Here is a 23,212-nt window from a genome sequence, read left to right as displayed (position 1 = left end):
AGCAAGTTGCAGTCGTCTTTCTGAATTAAAACCATGACAGGGAAGTTTGAAAGCCTTCAGTCTAACATGGTTAACAGAAAAAAAGTCAACTGCATTTATGTTGAATAGTTTAAATCTGCAATTGGTCAAAGCAAAAACACCCCGGCAAAAAGGAAGCCCGACAAATTTCTAAACCACGAAAAAGGTGTTGGAAGCAGATATATTTGTTCCGTTAGATAAATCTGGGCAAAGGCTTCTTCTGGGTCATTGAAGGGTTGGGGCCGAATATCTTCTGGAAAAGCCCATTTGGATCACTTCTCCTAACTGTAAGCCAGGCGCTCCCCACTTTCCAGCCAAATGGATTTGAATGGTCCGGGAAAAGTTCTAGTATCTGATCAATCGTTCTTTGTGCTTGTTTGACCTTGCTGTAACTGCCAATAATGGAAGCACACTTGAGCTCCGTTTCTTTCGCACCACTATCAATTGAACCCTGGTAGATTGCTGGAAGAAGAAATTGATCTTAAGAAGCCCTCTCGAGCTGGAGAAATCCCCTTTAATGAAGGGAGCCGAAGACGTGGGTGGATTGCTGACGTGTTTCTTGTTTCCACTTTATTTATCTTTCGTGGCAACAGGATTGCTCCGTGGTGTGGCGGCTCCCCAAACCCCTGGATGTTTAATGTGTGAGAAGTAATACCTTCCTGCTATGGTTTTGCATTCATCCGCGATTCCTTTCACATGAGAAGGCATGGGGAGAGCCTTTACTTAACACGTGTGCAATTTCTCCGGACCCCTGGATGACACTCTCCCCACCAATTGATGCTGCCCGCAAGTTTCCCGAACGTGCTTAATAACCGCGGTGAAGGATTATACCACTTTCCCTATTGGCCGAGCACAATCGGGCCTATTTCGTCTCATCAACACCGGGGGAGCTTCATTTCCGTCTAATCTGGACAAATTCCCCCCGTCCGAGATTAGACGAGCCGTTGCTTTCAGATTAAAGTCAAGTGAGCAAATTTATCACCCAGGATGATGAGAGGGTAAGGAAGTCATGCAGGCTACTCTCGTATGCACCCGGGCACAAGATTACTCTGCACGGCAGCGCCGTTTCTCATCTCTTGTAGGCTTTGTACCGGGGTACTCTGTGATACACAACTGTAAAGAAGCTCCCGGCATGGGAAATTCGCCGGCTTAGAGAGAATGTGAAAGCCGAGGGCTGAAGATGAGTCATCTTCCGCATTGGATAAGATGTGTGGGCTAGGGGTTGAACGTCCCAGGGTGCCCACAAAGAGAGAAGGAAGCTTTTACTCGTTTGACAGTGATGTATGTTGACGCTATGGCACTCAGAAACTTTTCCCCTTTTACTGCATTGTGTAGGAGGTATATATGCAAGAAACAAAGGCCACACTAATGGAGATCTAAATAATACAAACAAACAAACAAACTTGAAAAATAGGTTAGAAATTATGCGTTTTGAAACCAGGTCCCAGAAATGATAATGGTATCATAAAAAGTGTTGCTCAAAACAAGACTGTAACAGCTAAAATTTTAAATACATTTTTTTTAGTTTCTGCAATAAAGAAAGCATTGCACAAGAATAAACAGGATAGAGAAATTAGGAAAAAGAGCCTATGGTAATAACATACAGACATCTGAAACACAAACAACTAGGAAGATCAAAGTATGCTGGGCTCTTAGACATCCATGTAAATTAGTGCTGGTTAAACTTACCAAATACAAAACTCAAAAAGTTTGGTTATCAATACACACACTTGAGCTGACGCCATTGTGTTGTGAAATGTCAAGATGAGTGATAATGATAAAGTGGCCATGTAGACAAGTCAAATGGCATCTTACTTCGAAACATTCAGAAAACTAAAGGATCGAGTTTCCCAAACTCATCACCTTTCCAATTTCCATCTAAACACACATGATTGGTCCTTTTAGCTTAGATTAAATCATTTGACGTGTATAGTGGAATGATGAATCAGAAATTACACCCAAAGAAACTGGCACATTTTTCTGACTTTCTACTAAAGGTTGCCACAAACTTTCTTGACAAATATGTATGACGGAAAAATTTCGCAGACGACAGTCTAGATTGAAAAACTCAAGAAACTGGTCAAAGATGTATTGGGATCATTGGAACCCCTCGCAATCTGGAGCACTTTCTACTGATTCTACCTGGTTTTACTCCTGGGAAATAGCCCATCTCAATTTTCCCCGGGACTCGGAATTAGCAACCTTTACCTGTGAGGTGCCTGACATCAATATGTGTCAACCCACGGCCATTCTGAGCAGAGATTAAGGGCCAGTGGAGCAAATTTGGGTGACATATTAGCACGATTTGCAGTAAATCTTTTCAGTAGAACTGCCCTGTCCCAACGCTCTGGGCTGTAATGTTACACCATTAATCTGTGTTTATAGAGCACCGATATATGACGTTGAAATTAGACAGAGGGAGAAGCAATCCTTCTTTGAAACAAGATGAGGCAGAAGCTATTCAGTGTCTGACGGATACCCCTCTGAACGCCATCTTTCTTCTGCCAGCCGGGAACACTAGGGTAGTAAGCACACTTAAAGTGCACATACCCCAGCCCCGTCTTTATTTCTATTCAAACAAAGTGCCACGAGATGTTGTTACCGCTATTCCGCTCGCTTGCAGTTTCTGATCACGACCCTCCGTCCTCTCTCTCTTATCAGCGAAATGAGAATTTTACTACCATGGTCAGAGAGGTCATAAAGTTTTTATGTCCATCCTAGAAATCACCGCTTGCAGGAGAGCGGCTCGCATACCGTATGAGAGGAGAGCCTGCGAGGAGAATTCAAAGTTGCGACGGTGTTTCCTCCTTAGTGTGCGAGACATGCCGTTGGATATTGCTTGCCCCATTTTCCCCCGTCAATGTCAACGGTAGTCAGTACGACTTCGCGAGGTCATCAGCTGAGGAGGCGGCCAATAAAGGGGGCCGGCACTGCGCTCATCAAACTACTCCGCCCAGCCGGCGATAAAACTTGCGCGTGTCACTCGACGTAAACTAATTCCACCCCAGGGGCAGCGGTGTCTGCATCACAAGAACCAATCGAATGAGACCAGATCGATCATGTCGATGCCGGGGTGTCAAAGTGGGCTTTAATCACTGCCGAGCCTAATGATAGAAATTTAATCAATATTTAATTTGACAAAGGCCATCTCATTTTGGACTAATTTCAGGGCATGTAAAGAGTTTAATGCCCGGCTTACTCCATAGGTTTAGGCGGCAGGACAGCAACCTTCCATGTAGATTAAGATAGCTTCCATCTAACTTTTTCCCCCTAGTCTCTCTGGGGCACATTTTTTCCTTACTGCCATCCAGAGGTCTCTCAATGACATGCCTTTACAGGCTCTGGATGGGTAGAAGTAACATTGGTCAAGCTATGAGGGAAATATAGTTGAATTGCAGAATTATAGCTTGGAAAGGATGACTTGAGACTCAAGCAAAAAGATTCACTAAGTCTTGCACAAAAATTAGATGTTAAAACCTTTTGATGTGTAGGGCTTTCCCCATCTCTGATTGTTGTGCACTCACTGCAGCAGGAGGTTAGTCCACTGGTAGTGGTAAACATTCTACAATCTATTTGATATTTTCAAGTTACACATGAAGTTATTTATAAATTGTAAATGGTAATTTGATAATGTATAGCGTAATCACACTTATTATATAGCGTAATCTTACTTATTATGTTTACAACTCAATTTATTTTGTAGTTCCTCTTCTTTTCCTTTTGTTTCATTAGGATTTATGGTACAATTTCAATTTGTCCTCTCGTTAATTTTGTTTAGTTTTGATTATGTATAATTTTGTAAAAATTCCCATTGTCTAGTTTAGGGGAGGCCCATGAAAAGCCACCTAGGCTTCTGCCGCCCCCCCCCCCCGCATGTTTTCTTTTTGCCCTGTTTATCTTTTTATAATTGTACATATATGCGAATAAACAATAATAAACAATAATAATAAATAATAATAATAAGTTAAAAACATGTACTTGGCTGCCAACAAAATCCATAGTATACTATAAACTAAGAAACTTCTAGCCACTTCTCCAGGCCTGCATGGTCACCTCTGCAACACCATAATCACAATTTCACATACCCTGATGTCTCTTAATTTTCTATCACATTTTACTCCAAAACAATAACACTGCTCTCTTCCCTTTGATCTAATACCTCAGTAAAATTGAACACAATCTGCCAAAAGACCATGTCCTTCCGCAAGTTCCAATTCTTTTTCCACCACAAATTTCTTTACATGCGACTCTCGTAGCGACAGAGAATATTACCTGTTACAGCATCATCCTTGCCATTCACGAGACTTGTAGACTTTAGATGCAGCAAACTTACTGTGAACCCCTGTGTCTTACCAACACATTGCTTTGCAATTTTCAAAGAGGTGAAGGTAAAAGACAAGACAGTTATATATTTAGCCAACGAGAGAGACAATCATGCACATCTCTATGCTTCGCAAGAGGAATTGCTGCGGGAATTCTATTGGAGAAGGTCGGCAATTTTGTCAAGGTCATATTTCATAGTCGTGGAGCACTGCAGGATTCTATCCATATATAATATATAATTTTGTCCTGTTGTAATTTTGTTCTAAAATGTTCCATTGGGTCAAAAGGTCTTGTTATTACAGAAACAGTGGTCCCAATTAACAGGTCACCATTACCTACTAGTAGAGAGAAATTTTTCGGCTGTCTTGCTGGTTTCAGAAGCCTTGAAATCGCACGAGAAACTGTTAGTACAATACTCCATTTTAGATTTCTGACAACTGATACTCATTTTTGACCGGTGGGACAAATTTGAACATCTTGACAAATGGGCTTCCTGCAGTTTCAAGGTACCGGGCCAAATGTCTTGAGGTTCCCTCCCGAGAATCAAGGACATCCAACTCTCCGTCTTTTAAGTGCCATCTGTTTTATTCTACTGTCCCGAGAGGAGCCAAATGGGTTAATTTGTAGATTCCAGAGTGTCAGACTAGATAATTCTTGCCACAGTTGTCTAGTCAAATGCGACGTAAAAGCCGATATTTCTTGTTTAATGTCTAAGTTGATAGCAGGCAATTCCATTCCCTGAGCTTGTCTGCCGGGGGCAAGCACATAACGTTTTTTACATAAAGGTATTTCGCTTTTTACGACAGTGTTCTATCTCAACAAACATGTCATTGGCATTATTCAAGGTCAGAATTACTACCTCCGGCTAGGTTTAGGGAGTTTGCGCTAAGTCTTCCAAATGGATGATGAGCGCGGTAAGAAATTATTCTTCGCTCCGTTTTACATTCCCCAACAAAAACCAGCACCCAGAAAATCTCACAGCTTACACCAATGGAAAATAGCGTCATAAAGTTACGTTTCATAAAATGCAGGGAAAATAAGGATACAATGATGGCTAATGTACAAATTACCGCGGTGCAGTATACACAATAATAGGCGCGAGGCTAAAACTGTGACCTTATAAATATTGGAAAATAATGAATACCAAATGAGAGCATTTCTGGTGATCTCATGTCAAACGACCGGAGGGCGAAGATGTCGTAGAAAGCGGGCTGTTTTTCCTATCGGCGCAGCGTATGGTTTGCGAAGGTAACGTGGTATTTACAGATAATGCCTCGTATCTATCTTGATCCGTACCCGGGCATTACAAGGGATCACTGCCAACCCATTCCGCACCTGATGACCAATATCTACACGTCAGGCGACTGCCAATGAGGAGGTCAGGGGCCCTGCAAGAAACACTCGCGGAATAATCAATTCTTCCTCACCCACTTATCCTGTGTGAGAGGTGGGCTGGGTAAAATCTGATAAAACAAAATAATGTAACGTACACCCAAATAATTCACTCACGGCAGCTGGAAAAGTGCCTGTGGAAAACGAGATAAGAAACACTTCGCTGCTTTATAGCGGAACGAGAAAGGGGTCAGTATAACTGGACATTAAAGTGGATCTTGTGGATATATGGGCTGCTGTGTCTTATAAATTGTACTGCATGGCGGGCCATTTCAGCCAAAACAATTATTTCATATCATTCAGCTTGAAATTGCGGCAACAAAAGTACATGTAAAGTTAGACTTGTATAGCAAGTCTTTGAATTGTAATTCTGTAACCTGTGCAATTAATTCTACAAACGCAAATGTTTTAATGTTAAGAACTGAAAGTATTAACTAAAAGAAAGACCAATTTGAAAGCAGTACTCAGTTCCTTTCCTTAAGTTACTGCTAAATTTTCAGACTATCATTCAAGGACTTCTACTTAAAAAGTCTGATACACTTTTGAACTTCTATGTTCTTGTTAATCAAGACTCATAAGTCCTTTAATGCAGTCACATATCTTCCTAATTTATCATGCTAAAATCTAATACCCAAACTCTAGCTTGCCAATTTATCACAGAGTGTTGCAGCCTTGAGACAGTTTGAAAGTTGAACATGTTAAGTCAAGAAACTCCCAGTGGAAAATATTTCAAACAGCTAAATTGACTTGACAAAGTTGTAGGCGTGAGACTGCATGGCATGTTTTTTTTGTCCTGTATATACATGTAGCCTTGAGACAGTTTGAAAGTTGAACATGTTAAGTCAAGAATATCCTTCAAACAGCTAAATTGACTTGACAAAGTTGTAGGTGTGAGACTGCATGCCATGTTTTTTTTGTCCTGTATATACATGTAGCCTTGAGACAGTTTGAAAGTTGAACGTGTTAAGTCAAGAAAATCCTGGTGGAAAATATTTCAAACAGCTAAATTGACTTGACAAAGTTGTAGGTGTGAGACTGCGTGACATGGTTTTTTGTCCTGTATATCTTTGCTTTTAAACACTTGTACATATGTGAATAAATAAACAATAAACAATGAGACTGTATGGTATACAATTGTGGTGTCGTGTGGCGTAACGGCTAGAACATTCGGCCGTCAAACAAGGGAACCCGAGTTCGATCCCGGATTGCCCCAAGACATTTCTGGACATGCGCCCGGACGTTGCGCCCTTGGGAAAGGCACTTAACACAAATTTCCTCACTTCACTCAGGTGTAAATGAGTACCTAGCTTCGGTTAGGGACGTCCCTCGGATAGTACATTAATGGAGGTCCCGTGTTTGGGGAGAGCCACACCCAACACACGTTAAAGAACCCACCACTCCTTTCGAAAAAGAGTAGGGGCATGCCCCGGTGTGCGATGGTCCAATCCTTACAGTCTGGTCTGGGTTGACATCTTGAAAATGTAATTTTCACCTGTTATGTCAATCCTTCCACAAATGTGGTAAATCTGAATAAATAAATAAATAGCAGCGCTACAACAGCGGAGTCATGGTACACACGAGCGACAATGCATGCACCGGCTCACGCTCCGCAACAGAAGACAGATCTACGGTCCGTGTAGGTACGTAAGGGAAAAACCTGCAAGAGGCAGATAAGGGAGACAAATATCCGCAAACGTGCAGCCACAGCAAAAAGCTTTTCCCCTGAAGAAACAAGTAATTGTAGGAGGTGTCTCGGGTGGAGGGGAATGATGCATGGTGGAACCGGTGTGCAGCGAAGTGAGGTGAAAGGTGGAAAGATTTTCTTGGCGTCAAGAGGAAACGACATCATACTGCCCTTAACCTTTGACCAATTACGGCGACTATCCATCATCAAAGTAAGCAACTTCGACAGCCGTGTTGGAAAAGTTTCTGACACTGTCAAACAATGATAAGAACTGATTAAGCAGCCCCCCCTAAAGACCGTTTGTGTCCCATAATCACTTAAATTTGACAGTTATTTCAAAGACAGGTCAGTTGGGTTTCAGTCAAATGGCACTTGAATAAAAATTTCAGTTCATTTGATGAACTACAGTCATGGCAAAAATGTCTTGTAGATTTTTCACACCAAGGGTTCCACTGTCGTTCTTTGTTTTCTTGCTGTCCAATCGGACTAGATTCAACCGAATCAAGTACATTTTGTAAACGTTTGAATTGGCATACATGTAAAAGGGCATGTGGCAGACCTCAAACTGAGGCAAAGTGTGACGCTTCATTGGTAGCTAGCGGTGCAATGAAGCCTTGCCACACCTACCAAAAAGCACTGGTGGCTAATTTTCTAGGAGTGCAAAACTTCCTAACAAAACTTTCACTTCCTTCCCGAAACTACCACATTACATATCACAGATAGATTGAAAAGTTAGGCCATCCCAGGGGAAGCATTAGCCCACTGGATTGTCTACTTTTGTCAAATGGAATGCTAAAAGTTGGTATTCAAAAGATACATGGCACCCACAGGGTAGGAAAAAAGTACTACTTGAACGTACAGAAAGTTCTGGGAAGATTGGTTTTAAGACCCATGAGAATGGAATGTGGTAAGGGATGCTATAGGTGTTTTCCTACAAGGTACAGAAAAAATGAAAAAGGGGCCACTGGGAAATAAGCAAAAAGATCAGCCGGCAATATTGATACAGACCAATATTGCAAGACTCTTTGATATTCGCTACATATGGTATGTACAAGTTGCAGGACGTTTCTCATAAGTTGAAATTCTACTACATGTATAAATGCTGCTTCCATGCAATACATAATGGTTCAGAATATATACAGAAACTTATACTGTACAGCTGTCTATAGCCTTCTCTATCTATACACTACAGTGGCATAAGCCAAGTTCTTATCAAGTTAATCTACCAACATGTATATACTCACATGTACCAATTAAAATCTTTCAGTTAAAAGTCAAAATCCCTCCCACACCTTTTGGTGTATAGGGCAGTGCCGATCTTTATTTTCACAGCCCTTGGGCCAGTATTGCAAGTACTATGGCAGGGGGCTAGTCCACTGGTAAAAGACTTTCAGAACATTTAACAATCAAACTCTTGACTTGATCAAACTTCAGTTGTACTGAAATTGTATTCTTATATCTTACGTCACCCTGAGAATACTGAATTTCTGATGGTGGTAATATCTGCACAGGATTTCTTACACATATGCAATGACAAAAAAAAAGCAAAATACAAAATCTTTTATTTCTAGGCCATTTGCATGAAATGTTTTTCAAACATGGCTTTACTGTACTCCACTCACTGTGTTTGGCATCCTTTTCTTTGTTGCTAATTCTAGTGGTACATACCGGTACACCACTTTACACTTGCTCACGTTACACCGATATTGTACCAACAAAAGAACCCATTCTGGAACATTACATACCCACGTCAATCTTTCATTAGACCGAAGTTAGTGCGACATTTCACCCCAGGGTAGTCTAACTAATTATTTGAGAGACTCATAAAACCAATCCATCTAAAGCTTTCAAATAGGATATAGTGTCTATTATTCTGACATAACGGCCATCATATCCTTTACTGTCCTATATGTATGTCTACATTAATGTGGATTTTAAAGGTATTCTTGAGGGAGCTGGCCCGGCAGCAGATTTAAAAGAAGCGTAACCTACTTTACTGACATCAGAGACTTATGCGTATAGCACTCTTTGGGGTCATAGACTAGCATAAGCAATTAGCTTGAGTCTGACATATTCCTTTGGATACTGCTTTTTGGAGGCTCTGTTAAAGTGGGTCAGATTTACATTTAGCAACATGTGGTGTGAATAGATAAAACTGTCGGGGTCAGTAGGTTAAGGAAGGATTTATTCTTTGAAAAGCCTTTTTCTAGCCAAAAGTAGTTAAATGTAACGTCAGCTCGCATAGTTGTGCGCGTCATATCATGACGCATTTGAAGAAAACTTAAAAGTCTGCTAACTCAGGGTCAGTAATACCCGAAGTGTGCAGACTTTAGATACCGTATCCAGGTTTTGAAGACATTCCCCAGAAGGCCTTGATAATACCGTCTTTTTAATGTGAGCCCGGAGGAATTATGAAAGTTGACATTACATAACATGACATAGAATTAAATATTTTAATAAAAATATAGTTTCCACCAGATTGATGTTGTTACAAATAGATAATGACATACAAAATTTGATAGAAAATAAGAATTCATGAAGACATGGCATGTATTTATGGGTCAGGTGTTTACTTTAAAACTGTGAGAGAAAGTTGGGTCCTAACTGCTATGCAAGATGCCGCAGCGATAACCGAATCCTTGCATAGGCTTTTCCCTGCCTTTATCTGGCGTCCCACACCTGTTCAATGACGGAGTGCTGCTGATACGGCGATACGGCGCCGCATCAGGAAACAAATCTCCAGCGTATCCAAATGCCTCCGAGGTACCGAAATTGCTCCCTGAATTTATTCTCCCGGATTACTCCCCGAAACAAAAACGTCAACGGCTGCTGCTCTGAGAGCAACAATGGTATTAATAATGACAGGCAGATACATCAAATCTTTCAGAACAATATTTCTCCTCGTGAGCCATGTGCCTACACTTTCCTACTGGACAAGAAAAGCAGTACTGGTCCAGGAGTAGACTCTCTAAAGTCCCTGTCACAAATACGAAATTCAGCTCAGTTGACGTGTTGGCGAGCTTCAAATGTGCATTTTTGGCCGAAGTGCGGCCGGCGTCCTGTCGATTAAGCGGGCTCCGGGCGATTTTTAGAAATAAAAGTTGATCCAAATATTGGCCTTTTACCAGGTTAGTCGATACTGACTTCGTCCATGTCCAAGAGATGGTACCATCTCATGGGGGATTTTTAGTTTTGTGTTCGACGGACGTTTTCATAGGAAAATACGGTCGACGCTCGGGCAATTTTGACATTTGGCGAGCTTCGGGCGATCTACAAAGTCGGCCGACGTTCGCATGAATTGTGACGCAGGCTTAAAGACCCAGAGGAGGAGCTTTTTGATGTGGGCGGATTTTAAGCAGTTGGCAGATAGTCCAAGAGGAGGTTTGACCCAGTAACCTCTGCCCTAAATACAATCCCTTACACGCTTAAAAGCAAATGAACTAGTCACTAGAGGCATGAGGCTGTTAGTAGTGGGTTGTAACTGTTAAAGGTGGCTTTCAGAAGCTAAGAACTTTTCCACCAAAACTTTGAGCATTAAAGGTCCCTATAGTAAGATCAAGAAGTCTTTGAATCTACAATTAGATATTCACAACAGCTATTCTTCTGGTGGTATTTGACATATACATAGACAAGTATGGAAAACTTTTCAGTTTTACTTTTATCAGCGTATTCTCAAGGAATCTTAATCCCTCTTTACAGCTATTAACGACAATTTGCGCAGTTATTACTTCTAAACGTCACGGATGAGATCTCCCGGTGTATATAGCTCATAAAGCTGTCGGTCCCAGTTAATAAATGAGATATTTACTTGATTGCTTTAATAATCCACACTTCAAGTCCATTAATTATGACTAATAGTCGGCGTTACATTTGACGTGTGTGTTTGGCATGACAATGTAAAAGTTTACTTTTTGAGTGTTGAAAGAAGGAGACCACGCCTTCAGAAAGCAATAATGGCGTGCATACAGCTTCTAGTTGGAAACCAGTAGCAAAGAGTGCATGTCGTGTACTAGGTAGAAGCAATAAAGTTTTATATTGAATGATGTACAATGAATTAACTCTCATGTCACAAAAAAATCAATGTCTGTAACGTGAAACTATTTTACAGTCTATCGGCAGCATATGCAAATGCACGCTTGAGAGAGCCGACTCAAAGAGGGTTTCGCATGTTCAAACACAGCCGAAGTTATTACCGCACATATCAGCAGTCGCGAGTCGCGCTTTGCTTCTTCGTGAGTCACGAGACTCGCGGCCCATCAACGGCGTGATAAACGAGGTGCCAACTCATTTAAGTCGACTTTGTTAGCCGCACTCTAATGCTACCATCTGGCTGTATCACCGATCTCCTTTCACGAGGCTCCCGAATCGAAAAACAATTGCGTCGTAAAAACCCTCGGAAACCTGCATACGACACAGATTTCATTACAGATACGTCTGTGGTAATTTCTCAAGACAATGCATTAACCAAGTCCTTCCTCTGCAGGATTGACAAGTTTACTCTTTCAGCACTTATTCTATCAGATGGAGGAGATAACCCTATCCTTCAATACCTCTCGGACAGCTTCAGTTACTTCTTCTCACTTCATCACTCCATATCTACGGACAGCATCTGGCTCCGACGTTTCGCAAACTTTTTGGGTTCCGTTCTTTTGCGTACAGTCCCAAATGGCTGGGGCAGATCGTCTGCCATCAATCTTAACTACGGGCCATAAACAACAGGTTGCATGCATCTGTGGTTTCCTTTATTGAACAAACAAATCATTACTTCTAAGAGAGGGAGAAAATCCCCAAACGTTCAAAGCGGTGCACAACTTGAAAGAAACGAAGCACCCGGATTAAAACCAAGGCAAACAAATGAACTCCTACGTGCTCGTAAAAATGTTTAAAAAATGTAAGGTAGGGCTAAAGCGCTAGTAAAGGGCTAGTAAATTTACAGCTGTACATTTGAAAAGAGCTGCTTTACCGATAAGTCAAGTCATTCAACCTACTATGGCTGCATGTAAACGAAAATAGTGTCCCCTAAGACTTCTTCAGCAGTTGGTCAGATACTGTGTATTGTAGATAGGCCTTTTCACCTATTATAAATGACACTCATTTAACATGACAAGGAAAAACTTTCCAACACATAGTCTTTGCTCACCGATAGCACCTTGGGGCTTGCTTTGAGATAGACTATATTCCTTATTTCCATTCAATTACTTAAGCTAGAGCCACCTTAAGGGTAGTTTTGTTGTTGTGCTTGCAGAAAAGTACACTTGCATGACGGCATAGCTAGCTTTCCCTGTGATGGTTTTCCACTGCACTACTTCTGTATCTTCAGCACCGAGGACAGGGACACTTCAGAAAATTTAGAAAACTTCACATTTATCCTCTTCATTTTGTCTCTTATTCATGCATAGATATAGTATTTTCATGCTCTATTCTTTCTTTCTGTGTCTTTGTCTTTCTTCAAGCAAACAGCCCTTTCCCTTCATCAGTCTTATTGTCTATCTACATCAAAGACATTGTACATATTCCTGTCTTCTTAGCCAATGGTTGAATAGTAACCACTGGCTCAACGCTAGCTTAACTCCGAAACTTCTGCCTCTACAATAATTCAAAAGAAGCTTAAATACAGTTTTATAAAAATGTTTGGAATATTTTGTGGATGTATTTCATTGTATTGAGTTGATGGATCCAGGAATGAAGCTAACACAGAATAACTAGTAACATTTCCACCAGACAACTGAACTACAGCAATAAAATAACAGAACTTCTGTAATAAAAAAAAGCATAAATCAACTTGAACTGCTGCGTTCTAATGCCAATGTTTAAGTACATGTATATAAGCTTCCTTTCACGGATACCAATGTGTTGGGTACAGGCAAACCTGTCTACACTGACCACTCAATGGACTTAACAAAATGGCCACAATAGACAGGTGGTCACTATAGACAGAATCTTAATGCCTGGGTTATTGGGAAAAATAATCTGAGGGACCACGAAAATTGGCTTTGATAGCCAGGTGATCCTAATGCAGAGGTGGACACTAGTACAGCCAGGTGGTCTTTATGTAGAGGTGGACACTAGAATACATGTAGGTTTGTTCTTCTGCATTTAAGGACACAGTGGTCCTTATACATAGGTGGATGCTTATAGGTTTGTACTTCTGTATCTATGGCAGGGTTGTCTCCAGCATCTGTCTCTCTGTTGCTTGTTGGGATGGGAAAATTTGTTTTTAAATCTGAACTTGGTAACATGAAAAGAAAATAGATAAATAAGAATAAATAAAAATTAATGTTTCTCAGTGGCAAATGTGCTAGATGTTGGCACATCGGCAACCAATTCCGCAACGTGTTTTTTGGCACTCGGTTTGACAGATTTGCCGAATAGGCTCGGTGGGCGTCACTCCACCGTCCGAGAAGGTAGTGTAAAGTGCCTTTCCCAAGGGCACAACGTCGGGGCATGGTGAGTATCGAACTCGGGACCTATTGATTCCGAGTTCAACGCTCTAACCATTACGCCACGCCGACGTCACTTGGTGACATGAAATTTATGAAAATGTGCTTTCATAAGCTTACAACGACAGATAAAAGAAAAAAAAATTAAAAGCTGGAGATAGCCCTGATCTAAGGGCACAATATCCACTTACCACAGTAAGGCACAGTAGTTCCCTGTTGAAGTAGTCCAGGTTCTTCTTCTCTATCGCCTCCAGGTAGCTCTGCAGTCGCGTGTAGGTGTAGGGAAAGCAGTACCCAAACTGGTACACGTCGTCTTCACGGTCGAAACAGAAGGCGAACGACATGACGTAGTTCTTGCGGTGGTCCGGACAGCGGTAGTAGTACACGTTTTTTGGCGGGACCCTTTGCCTGGTGAATGAAGACCTCACCAGTGTTACCAGCTTTCCAAAACAGTTCTTAGATTTAACTATTCGTGAGAATCATTGTAAAATATTACAAAACAAGAATCATAAACATCTTACATCATGATGTTTGGATAGATGTCTTTAACTTTGATAATCATTTCACAAACAAACATATTCACCACTAAACTGTGCTTGTATTATGTTTTTGAAAACTGAAATATTCTAAACTTTTATTTGCATAAAGCTAAACACGAAATACTGTAAATGCATTTAAGTTTGAATGGTTTTTATTTTGCGGTAGGGAGAAAATGGACTGTTCGCGGTGGTTTTAAGTTCGCGTTTGAAACAATTGTAGCGCTAGTCGTAGGTGGACAATAAGTTTTGCAGTGGTTTTAATTGTGCGCTGAAATTTCACCACAAAAACTGCAAACATAAAACCATCGCGAAAATTTCTGCACTTACAGTAGTATACAGCCAACCTACAATTAAGTTTGTAAACCTGACTCAAGCTGGCCAATTTGTTCATCCATCCATTCATTTCTTCGTTCGTTTGTTCATTTTGTTCAGACCCTTGTAGTGCCTATTGATACATAGGGCTGCAAGTTCCCATGCTGTTTCAGTGTCAGGGTATATTTTCACAGGGAGGGGATGGCAGCCCTTCCCCAAAGCTGGCTAAGTAACACTTAAACACTGAAAGAGCAAAACAGTCTTAACTTCTCTTCTTACATTTTAACTCTTTTTCAACTCTTTTCCAATTCCCTTCAAGCCAAAAGGACAAGAAACAAAGGACAACAAACCATCTTGGGCGGCTGGTAGACTTGACCAGTGGAGACATCCCTTCTCTGTAGAGGCTCTTGGTCTTGCTGAAGTTTACAATGTTGAAGACCACCCTCTAGGAAACAATCAGACACAGATGGTCAAATGGCAGTGGTGTTAAACAGCAAAAAATTCGACACAACAAACATTGTTTTATTGCTATGCTAGTATTGCAACCTATATACAGTAAACCATAACCGTTCGACCCGGTATACTAAAAAAAAATGATTTCATGGACGCTACCTTCTCCTGACAATCATATTTTTGTGAGGCAAATAAAATGGAAACTTTCAAATCACTCTTCTAGTCTAGCGATCAATGTCTTGCTTTTACACTTCACCCTGTAGGAAGAATAAGAGCATAGCCTGCATTCCAATTTTTTTCAAATACTGGCTTTCTGAGACATGTAAGAAAGTGGCATCGGTAGCCTTGTAGGGCTGTTGATTCAGAATCTAGATATTTTGGGTTTGTCTTCCACTTGTTGTGCACTTGGGAAGGTACTTAGCAGCAATTTTCTCCCTTGAGTCAGGTGAAAAATACATGTAGTATCTACCTTCAATTAAGGGACATCTTCTCTGATGGACCAAAAGCCAGTGGTCCCATCTTTGAGAACAGCTACTTCTCAAGCATGTTAAATAACCCATCACATGTATTGATAAAAGTAGGCTGCGTGAGTGGACAAAACTTATCAGTCTAGTTTCACACAGCTTTAACTTACTGTATAAAATTGGTGTGTTAAGCATTTAGGACTGGTTTACTGGTCATACATGGGGTGTCCCTGTGGTGTAGTGGTCTGCGCTTCTGTTACTTACCACATCTGGTTCAAATTACTTGGACCAGAAGGCCCGGGTTCAAGCCCCGGGAAGGACACCTTTGATCAAGAGGCGCATTGAGTCATACCAAAGACTTTATAAAAGTGGTACATACTTCTGAAACAGTATGGAAGTTAAACACACTCCACTGCCAGTGGACTAGCCCCCTGCTGCAGTGATTGCACCACAGTGTGGCCCAGGGCTATGAAACGGAGATGGGCACCGCCCTATACACCTTATGGTGTGGGAGGATTTTAACGTTTAACTTACTGGTCATACATCAACTAACAAACAAACAAACATGTGTACAGACCTGTCCGACCATCACATTCTCCACGGTGAAGTTGAACCAGACCCTGAAGCGAGGGTTGCAGGTGTCTGGCCTGATGAACAGATCGTACTCAAACTCTGTGATGTAGTCCACTCTTCCCAGGTTACCTGTGGGCAAGATTTAGACAAACAACTTCAAAGTAAGTACAGTAGATATTGACCAACTTGCTGGGGACGTAGGGGTGAGGGACAAAGATCGAGAGCATTTAATGTCAGACCGTGTTGTCTGGAACTATAAGCCTTAGTCCAGGCAAGCCGCCTAACATGATGACGATGACAGTAGATATATTTGCAGTGAGCTCTTGCTGTAAACTCATCATACTACAAATTTTTTTGCATTGAGTTATTTCAATTGCTTAAACCAAAACAGCCTCCTTTTCCTTCTTGACACGAAGTTAAGTCCCTGCAAACCTAACTCAAAACCTATGAGTTAAACTGTGACTACATGTACCTCTCATCTTAACATGTTGGCAGCATAAATGTGGTGCTTGTAGGAGGGGCTCCCATGCAATAGGTAGGTTACACTGGCCAACAAAATTCGAAATCCTCAAGCTCAAAATAAGTGTGTTGTCTAAAGACCCTGTCACACATTCAGGACCTTCCATTTGAGACTTTGCTCCCAACCATTCCCCAGCCAAGGTCGGTGCTAGAATCCTTCCTATTCTAGATCCAGTTCATTCCTCTGAGCACACAAAAGAAGACTATGGCGCTACCGAGTTTGATTTGTCAAAATGTCAGCTGGCACATATGACTTTAAAGACTTTAAAAACCATGGATGACCTAATGCTCATGACTAACTGAGAAGATCGGGAGGCCATGGTCGACTATGTGTGACACTGGCTTAACATGAAGCAACTGCAGTAGGCCATTTAACAAAATATCATTGTTACTGTGAGAGCTACAGTCTTATCGTATCTTCTTACATTCTGTCTCCCTTTTTTTCCAACTCTTTTCTGATTTTCATCGAGTCAAAGTTCAGGAAATAGTTTTGCATGACTTCTGTTTTTCCATAGACAAAAGAATCGAGTTGTAACAGAGACATAACAAGTTGCTCATCAAAATTCCATTACTATCTAACAGCAAATGGTAAGAAGAAGCTTCTGAAGAAGACAGTAAAACATATTTTTGTAAACTTCAAAGTTTGTTCTTGCATTGTCTGACTTTGGGACAGATTCCAAGGGGAATCAAAATTCATTGCATTGGCCTCTCTAACACAGTATTCTCTCACTATCAAAAGAGCAAATGTTTTCTGACACCCGTTAGCCTTGCTTTTGGTAAAAGTTTAATGTCTTTACCGGCCTTGAGCACAGGGGCGTCTATTGCCGGTTTTACAACCGTATTGTCCCACCCCTCCCTGAACCATATGGTGCCGAATATTACCTACAAATTTTGTATTCGCGGTCCAACCCACTTCATGGCTCATTGTGAATACACGGACATCCACACTGTCTTGGGTCACGGAGTACATGTTTCATAAGAATTACATTTCCCCGACGAAATTGAAGAATGTATTGTCCCAACGACCGGAATTCAAATCAAATACCGTACGTTTCGGCAGGAACTTCAATTGTGGCAAAACTTTCAAGGACAAAGTCAAGGAGACTTGAAATTGTCTCGAAACTATAAATTTTGGGGAGAGTACACAAAACATCACACGAATATAACATAAATACGTTCTTTCAGAGAGGTAGCAATTTGGCAACGTATAGATGATGGTGCCCCGAGTGGCCACAAAAGCTATGTTACCAATCTGTAAAACGACCTTTATTCTTCCCGCGGTCTTTATAGATATACGTTTCAAAAGGCAGCCATATGAGACTGGCAAAGTTCCTAACACTTATTTTCCCATCTCTGGGCTGCTGGGTTCAAATGAGTGCCTAAATACACTGCAAACAGGAGGTCTCTTTCATTCAATGGATCTCATCTTCCTCGAAAATTACTTTCCAGCCCCTGTAAAGGTTCGGTATCGGCAGTCATATTAAGTCACCCCTTGGAACTCCAGCCCTGCATACATATAGCTTATTCATTTTATAGCGCCAACATTATGGTTGTTCAGTGAGTTCATAACCGGAATGGCCGAACCAGGGAGCCAACGACGCTCCAAGCACCATCAAAAATGAATGACTCCGTATGTCTAATAACAAAAAGGGATTGTCCTTTGCCAAGGGCAAATGGCGGAGGATTCCCGGGAGGATCTCCCCCTGTCCCACCCCCTCCAGGTCCTCCGATATTACAACGCTTCATAAAGAGATGGATGCGACTTGGCAACACTTCTCTTTTTTTCTTTGGAAGTTTAGCGATGCGGTGAAAGCCGGGCGCTATTGGAGCCGTATCCATGGCGTGAACGGATTACACGTTATCGGAGGTAATGAATAGGGCTTCATCCAGCTTTGACAAGGTTTTTAACGGCCGGGCACACTTCGGCGTAAGGTGATGGTATCGTCCCACCGGCTGGCTGGACCTTTAGCGGAGAGTCTTGACGACCATTTTATGCCGTGATTCTGGGACGTTAAGCCGTGGCTTTTCACACAAGTCAGGCCGGAATGGCTTTTTCGTCTTCTGCTCCTGTAAGATATAGTCGCCAGGTCGTACTTTCAGTAGAGATCAATTGTCTTGACCTAATACCCAGGAGTTTGTAAGCGGCATTCCATCAGACAAAATGGTCCACTGTTACAAGTCTAAATCTGAAGCATACAAAATACTTTTTGGACTACTGGACAACTGAGGAAAGGGGGGTGGCCAGGTTTTGACTTCTTTAACCCGCTGGCAGCGACAGCCTATTATCCTTAACCATATAACTGCTATGTTTTATCTAATACAAGTGTGGTATATTTGTATATGATCATGCATCAAAGAAGGCAGAGGCCAAGGGAGAAGACCAAGAAATGTTCGGTTTTGACCAAATGATCTTTCCTTTAACCCCTCTGACGAAACTTCTTGAGCAAACCTTAGTTCTAAATTCAAATGGCACATTGACATTTCCCTCTATTGGGAAAAGGGCAAATCATATTTTGAATATTGGGATTATGACTAAATTTTGCAATAGACCTTATCTTTATTGGAAGACACCCAACAAATGAATTTCAATAAGAAAGATGTAGCTAATACCTCAATGACATACTTATGATACTTCAAACTTAGTTGGAATAAGTTAGGCCATACCAATTTGATTTCTTGGTTAATGGAATTTAAAGAAAAAATGCTAGATTGGAAAATCAACATGAAAACAGAATCTCAGAGGGAAGTACTTTGGTGCACACAGTTTCATGGAGTGAACATGGTCAGGTGTAAGTTTTCACCCCAGCCTTCTGTTCTAATGATGTCCTCGTGCTAAAATGTTCCCAAAAAATCTGTTAACCAAGAAATTAAATTGGTGTGGCCTTAGATTGCACATAAATACTTGATACTGAAAAATATGCTAATATTAGAAAATCAAATTGGAAAGCTGTCAGATCAAGACAACAATTGCCCAAGTTTCTATACTGTAAATCTTAAAACTTGTGGGGCTGTTTGATTTTCACTATTTTCATGGTGAGTCTCCATGGCAAATTCATGACAACGTGAAAATGCATTTCCATTGTACTGGGTAACTCACTGTACTAAATAATTGTTACAACCGTGAATTTGAAAAATCGGAGTAACCTTCTTTTCCCCTTCTACTGCAAAATGATACCGGTAAAAAGTTAACAAGTTTACGGTACTAGATCTGAGAAATATCACAAAGAAATGTCAGGATGGCCCGACTTCATAAGACCATCCGTATGAAAGTTATGACAGGCAAGTTCAGCGGGGGCAGGTTTGACTGATGTACGACTCCTGTCTGTAATAATGGCACTGGCGTTCTCTCAGTTCCAAAGGTCATGGGTCGTCAGCGCGCCGTGTCCTGTCACGCCGCGCCCCCACATCAAAGATACTTCAAGAACGCTGCGAGTTATTACACGGGCTCCGCCTTCGTACGGCGTGACGGAACAACTCACGGAATGTAATGTGCTACCCGCTTTACAACTTATCTGTTTTAACGGTTTTGTAAGAATGATATCCTTACTTTACTAAATGCAGCATTATATGTGTTACATACATTTTTCCTTAGGCCCCTTTTCCAGTAGAACTCAGTAGAAGGAGATCTTATACACCTTTATAACTTATCCGTTTTAATAGTTTTCTAAGAATGATATTCTTACTTTACTAAATGCAGCATTATGTGTCTTGTGTTACATGCATTTTTCCTTAGGCCCCTTTACCACTAGAAGGAGATTGCTTAGCAACTGTTGAGTGACCGAAATTGGTCCGCGTTTTTATAATTGGAATATGATACAGGATATAAAAGTATGATTCAAAAGACAACAACACATAAAAATTGATCTGTTTTTTATCTATGAAGTTCGTCGAGCGACCCGTCAAATGTTTGGTTGTTCAGTTGTCACAGCCTCTAGTAGAAGGAGGGTGTTACTGAAACTCGTAAACACAAGTAGCCAACTGCCTGATCAGGATTCCTATGCCCGTCACGCACAGCCCATAAGCTGAGAGATGCTGAACACACAGTTAATGTTCCTGTTCACTGCCAGGCTGACTGGTCTATCCGCGGGAGAAAGAGTGGAGCATCTCCTCGACCAATGAGCAAGGCTCTTTTACCGTACTTTACGCCTTCGATTTCCCAGGCCGACCGTGATATTTGACCCCCGTGCCCGCGGATTTCGCCGGCCTGCTAGAAAGCACCTCAAACCATTTCATAGATGGCGCCCCCACATCCATATCAAAGGGGCAACACTGTGAACATAAAAACACCGTCTAGCCGTGTCAACGAAATTTACGGCTTCTTGCTTAAAATATTGCGGGGCTGTTGCCCGGCGGCCTTTGATCATGCTGACATAGGGAGAGGGGCAGAATAATAGATCAACAAAATGGTCAAGAGTCGACCCATAAAAATCAATGGTTCAGGCATACAATATATCGCCTGTCATCTCTTTTATTGCAGGCTACTGTACCGAGCTACGCAGCCGGGTTTCACAAGAACGTGAGAAAAATGGCTGCAGTAAAGTTATGGATCCACACAAACTTTCATAGCAGATACGCTCTGCAAAAGAGGATTTGTTGTGTTATGCTTCACCGGTTTTGTTTGAAGTGTAATGTTGCAATCTTTGGGTTGTTGATCTAAGTTATACCTGGAGAGTAATAAATTCCCATACAGCTTAGTCCATAATTTTTAGACAAGGAGAAAGAACAAATTCAACGTCTGCGTTCATGTAAATAGACATAAAAGCTGCAAGTACATGTGCTAAAACATTGGTACTTTAAACGTATACTATCAATATCATACACTACAGTATTGGTTGTTCTTTTAAGTAAGTTATACACATTTTACTAGCATTTGCTAAAATTTGGTCTAAAGTTTTAACACTTTAAGTATGCTCAGAATGTTAGAGGTAAAGCATACTTGCACCAAAAATATTTTACCTGCACTCCTCATTTTCTTTCCCTTTTTGCCTATAATTTTCCTGGCTTTGTGTGAATGCTAACTGCCAGTTGAATATTTCAGGAAGTTCAACTCGCATCTATCTTTTATTTGGAAACAAAAATCAACATGCATGAATATACCTAGACCACGAACCATTGCAAGTTAGGTGCAGGTAGACATCAAAGATACCAACTCAGTTCCAATTTTACTTGCACTATAACCTGTGTACACAAGTCGTTAGTTGAGCCCTATTTGTAGGACATTAACCTTTGGACAATCCTAGAAATAAACTCTGGAATTGCAAGTTAAAAGTTAATCATGTTCGTTAACGAATACTACAATGTATTACAAATGCCCCTTGGTCGTTGTTAAAGGCTCTTTAGACACTGTAGGCATACATGTGTGCATCTCTGGGGTGCTCTGAAAGTTAAGAGGTTCTCTTGCTAAATGTTTGGCAAGCACTCAAGCACTCTGACTTTATGTGCAATAATCAGTATATACAACACTCGATGGACATTGTAAAACAGCCAGGCTAGACAACAGCTTTGTATTATGTACTTGAAGGATGGATGCTAAAAATGCTGACTTTCTATGATTTGATGACATTTGAGCAAATTGGTGATGCCTATATTATATGTAGTTGTGCTAACCCCAATCTTTAACTTAATCAGGCTACTGTGTCAAGTACAACATGTATACAAATGTCATAATGTCAAACATTGTATTTCACATGTTAGGCCACACCAATTTAATCAATTAATGTCTTGGTTAACGGATTTTTTTTTAAATTTAAGCACAAGGACATCATTAAAACAGAAGGCTGGGGTGAAAACTTGCACCTGACCCTGTTCACTCCCTGAAATTGTCTGCACCAAAGTACAAACTTTCCTCTGAGATTCTGTTTTCCTGTTGATTTTCCTATCAAGCATTTTTTTTCAAATTCCGTTAACCAAGAAATTAGAATGGTGTGGCCTAACCCCAACCTCTAACTTAATCAGGCTACTGTGTCAAGTACAACATGTACATGTATACAAATGTTATTAAAAATGCCAAACATACATTGTATTTCACATATTAGAAATAAACTTATATCAAGATGCCATGCAGTGACAAGTGTCATTGTTTTTTGACAAATTATCATTTACATGTATCCCTAGACTGTTATATGAAGTTATTGTCTATTGCTACAGTAGAAAGGTTTACAAAGCTTGCTGAAACTTAAAGCTACTTGTATATGTGCAGAATTTCTTTTTTGAATTTCATTGCACATCAAATTAAAACAGAATAAATACATTGGGAAAAGAATATTACAGTAGAAAACTTGTTACATTCATTTTTTTAATACTAAACCCATAAATCATTTCTTTAATTTTACCATAATTACATTTTTGAGCTATTTCATATACCTGTCAACCCTTAGTGACATGGTAGGTCATTATATTTTACACATGTCATAAATATCAAACACCAAGCACTATGTTCATTTATTTCCCTTTAATGATTTTTGCTTTCACGTCAGACTCTCATTTTTTACCAAT

General features: G+C 40.8%; 1 protein-coding gene across 1 annotated transcript in view; it reads right to left on the bottom strand.

The window, feature by feature from the left end:
* The window catches only part of LOC136444678 (cytosolic carboxypeptidase 6-like), an 82,990-nt gene that overhangs the window by 41,537 nt on the left and 18,241 nt on the right, over positions 1-23,212 (bottom strand). Inside the window, exons 3-5 of the mRNA XM_066442365.1 lie at positions 16,203-16,327; positions 15,059-15,153; positions 14,049-14,265 (exon numbers count right to left, since the gene is read on the bottom strand). Coding sequence (XP_066298462.1) covers positions 14,049-14,265; positions 15,059-15,153; positions 16,203-16,327 — 437 coding nt within the window. The remainder of the gene's footprint in view (positions 1-14,048; positions 14,266-15,058; positions 15,154-16,202; positions 16,328-23,212) is intronic.

Source organism: Branchiostoma lanceolatum, chromosome 11, assembly GCF_035083965.1.
Source record: "Branchiostoma lanceolatum isolate klBraLanc5 chromosome 11, klBraLanc5.hap2, whole genome shotgun sequence".
In the NCBI taxonomy this organism is placed as follows: domain Eukaryota; kingdom Metazoa; phylum Chordata; class Leptocardii; order Amphioxiformes; family Branchiostomatidae; genus Branchiostoma; species Branchiostoma lanceolatum.
The sequence above is the reverse complement of the archived record's forward strand: the minus strand, read 5'-3'. Positions and strand labels throughout refer to the sequence as shown.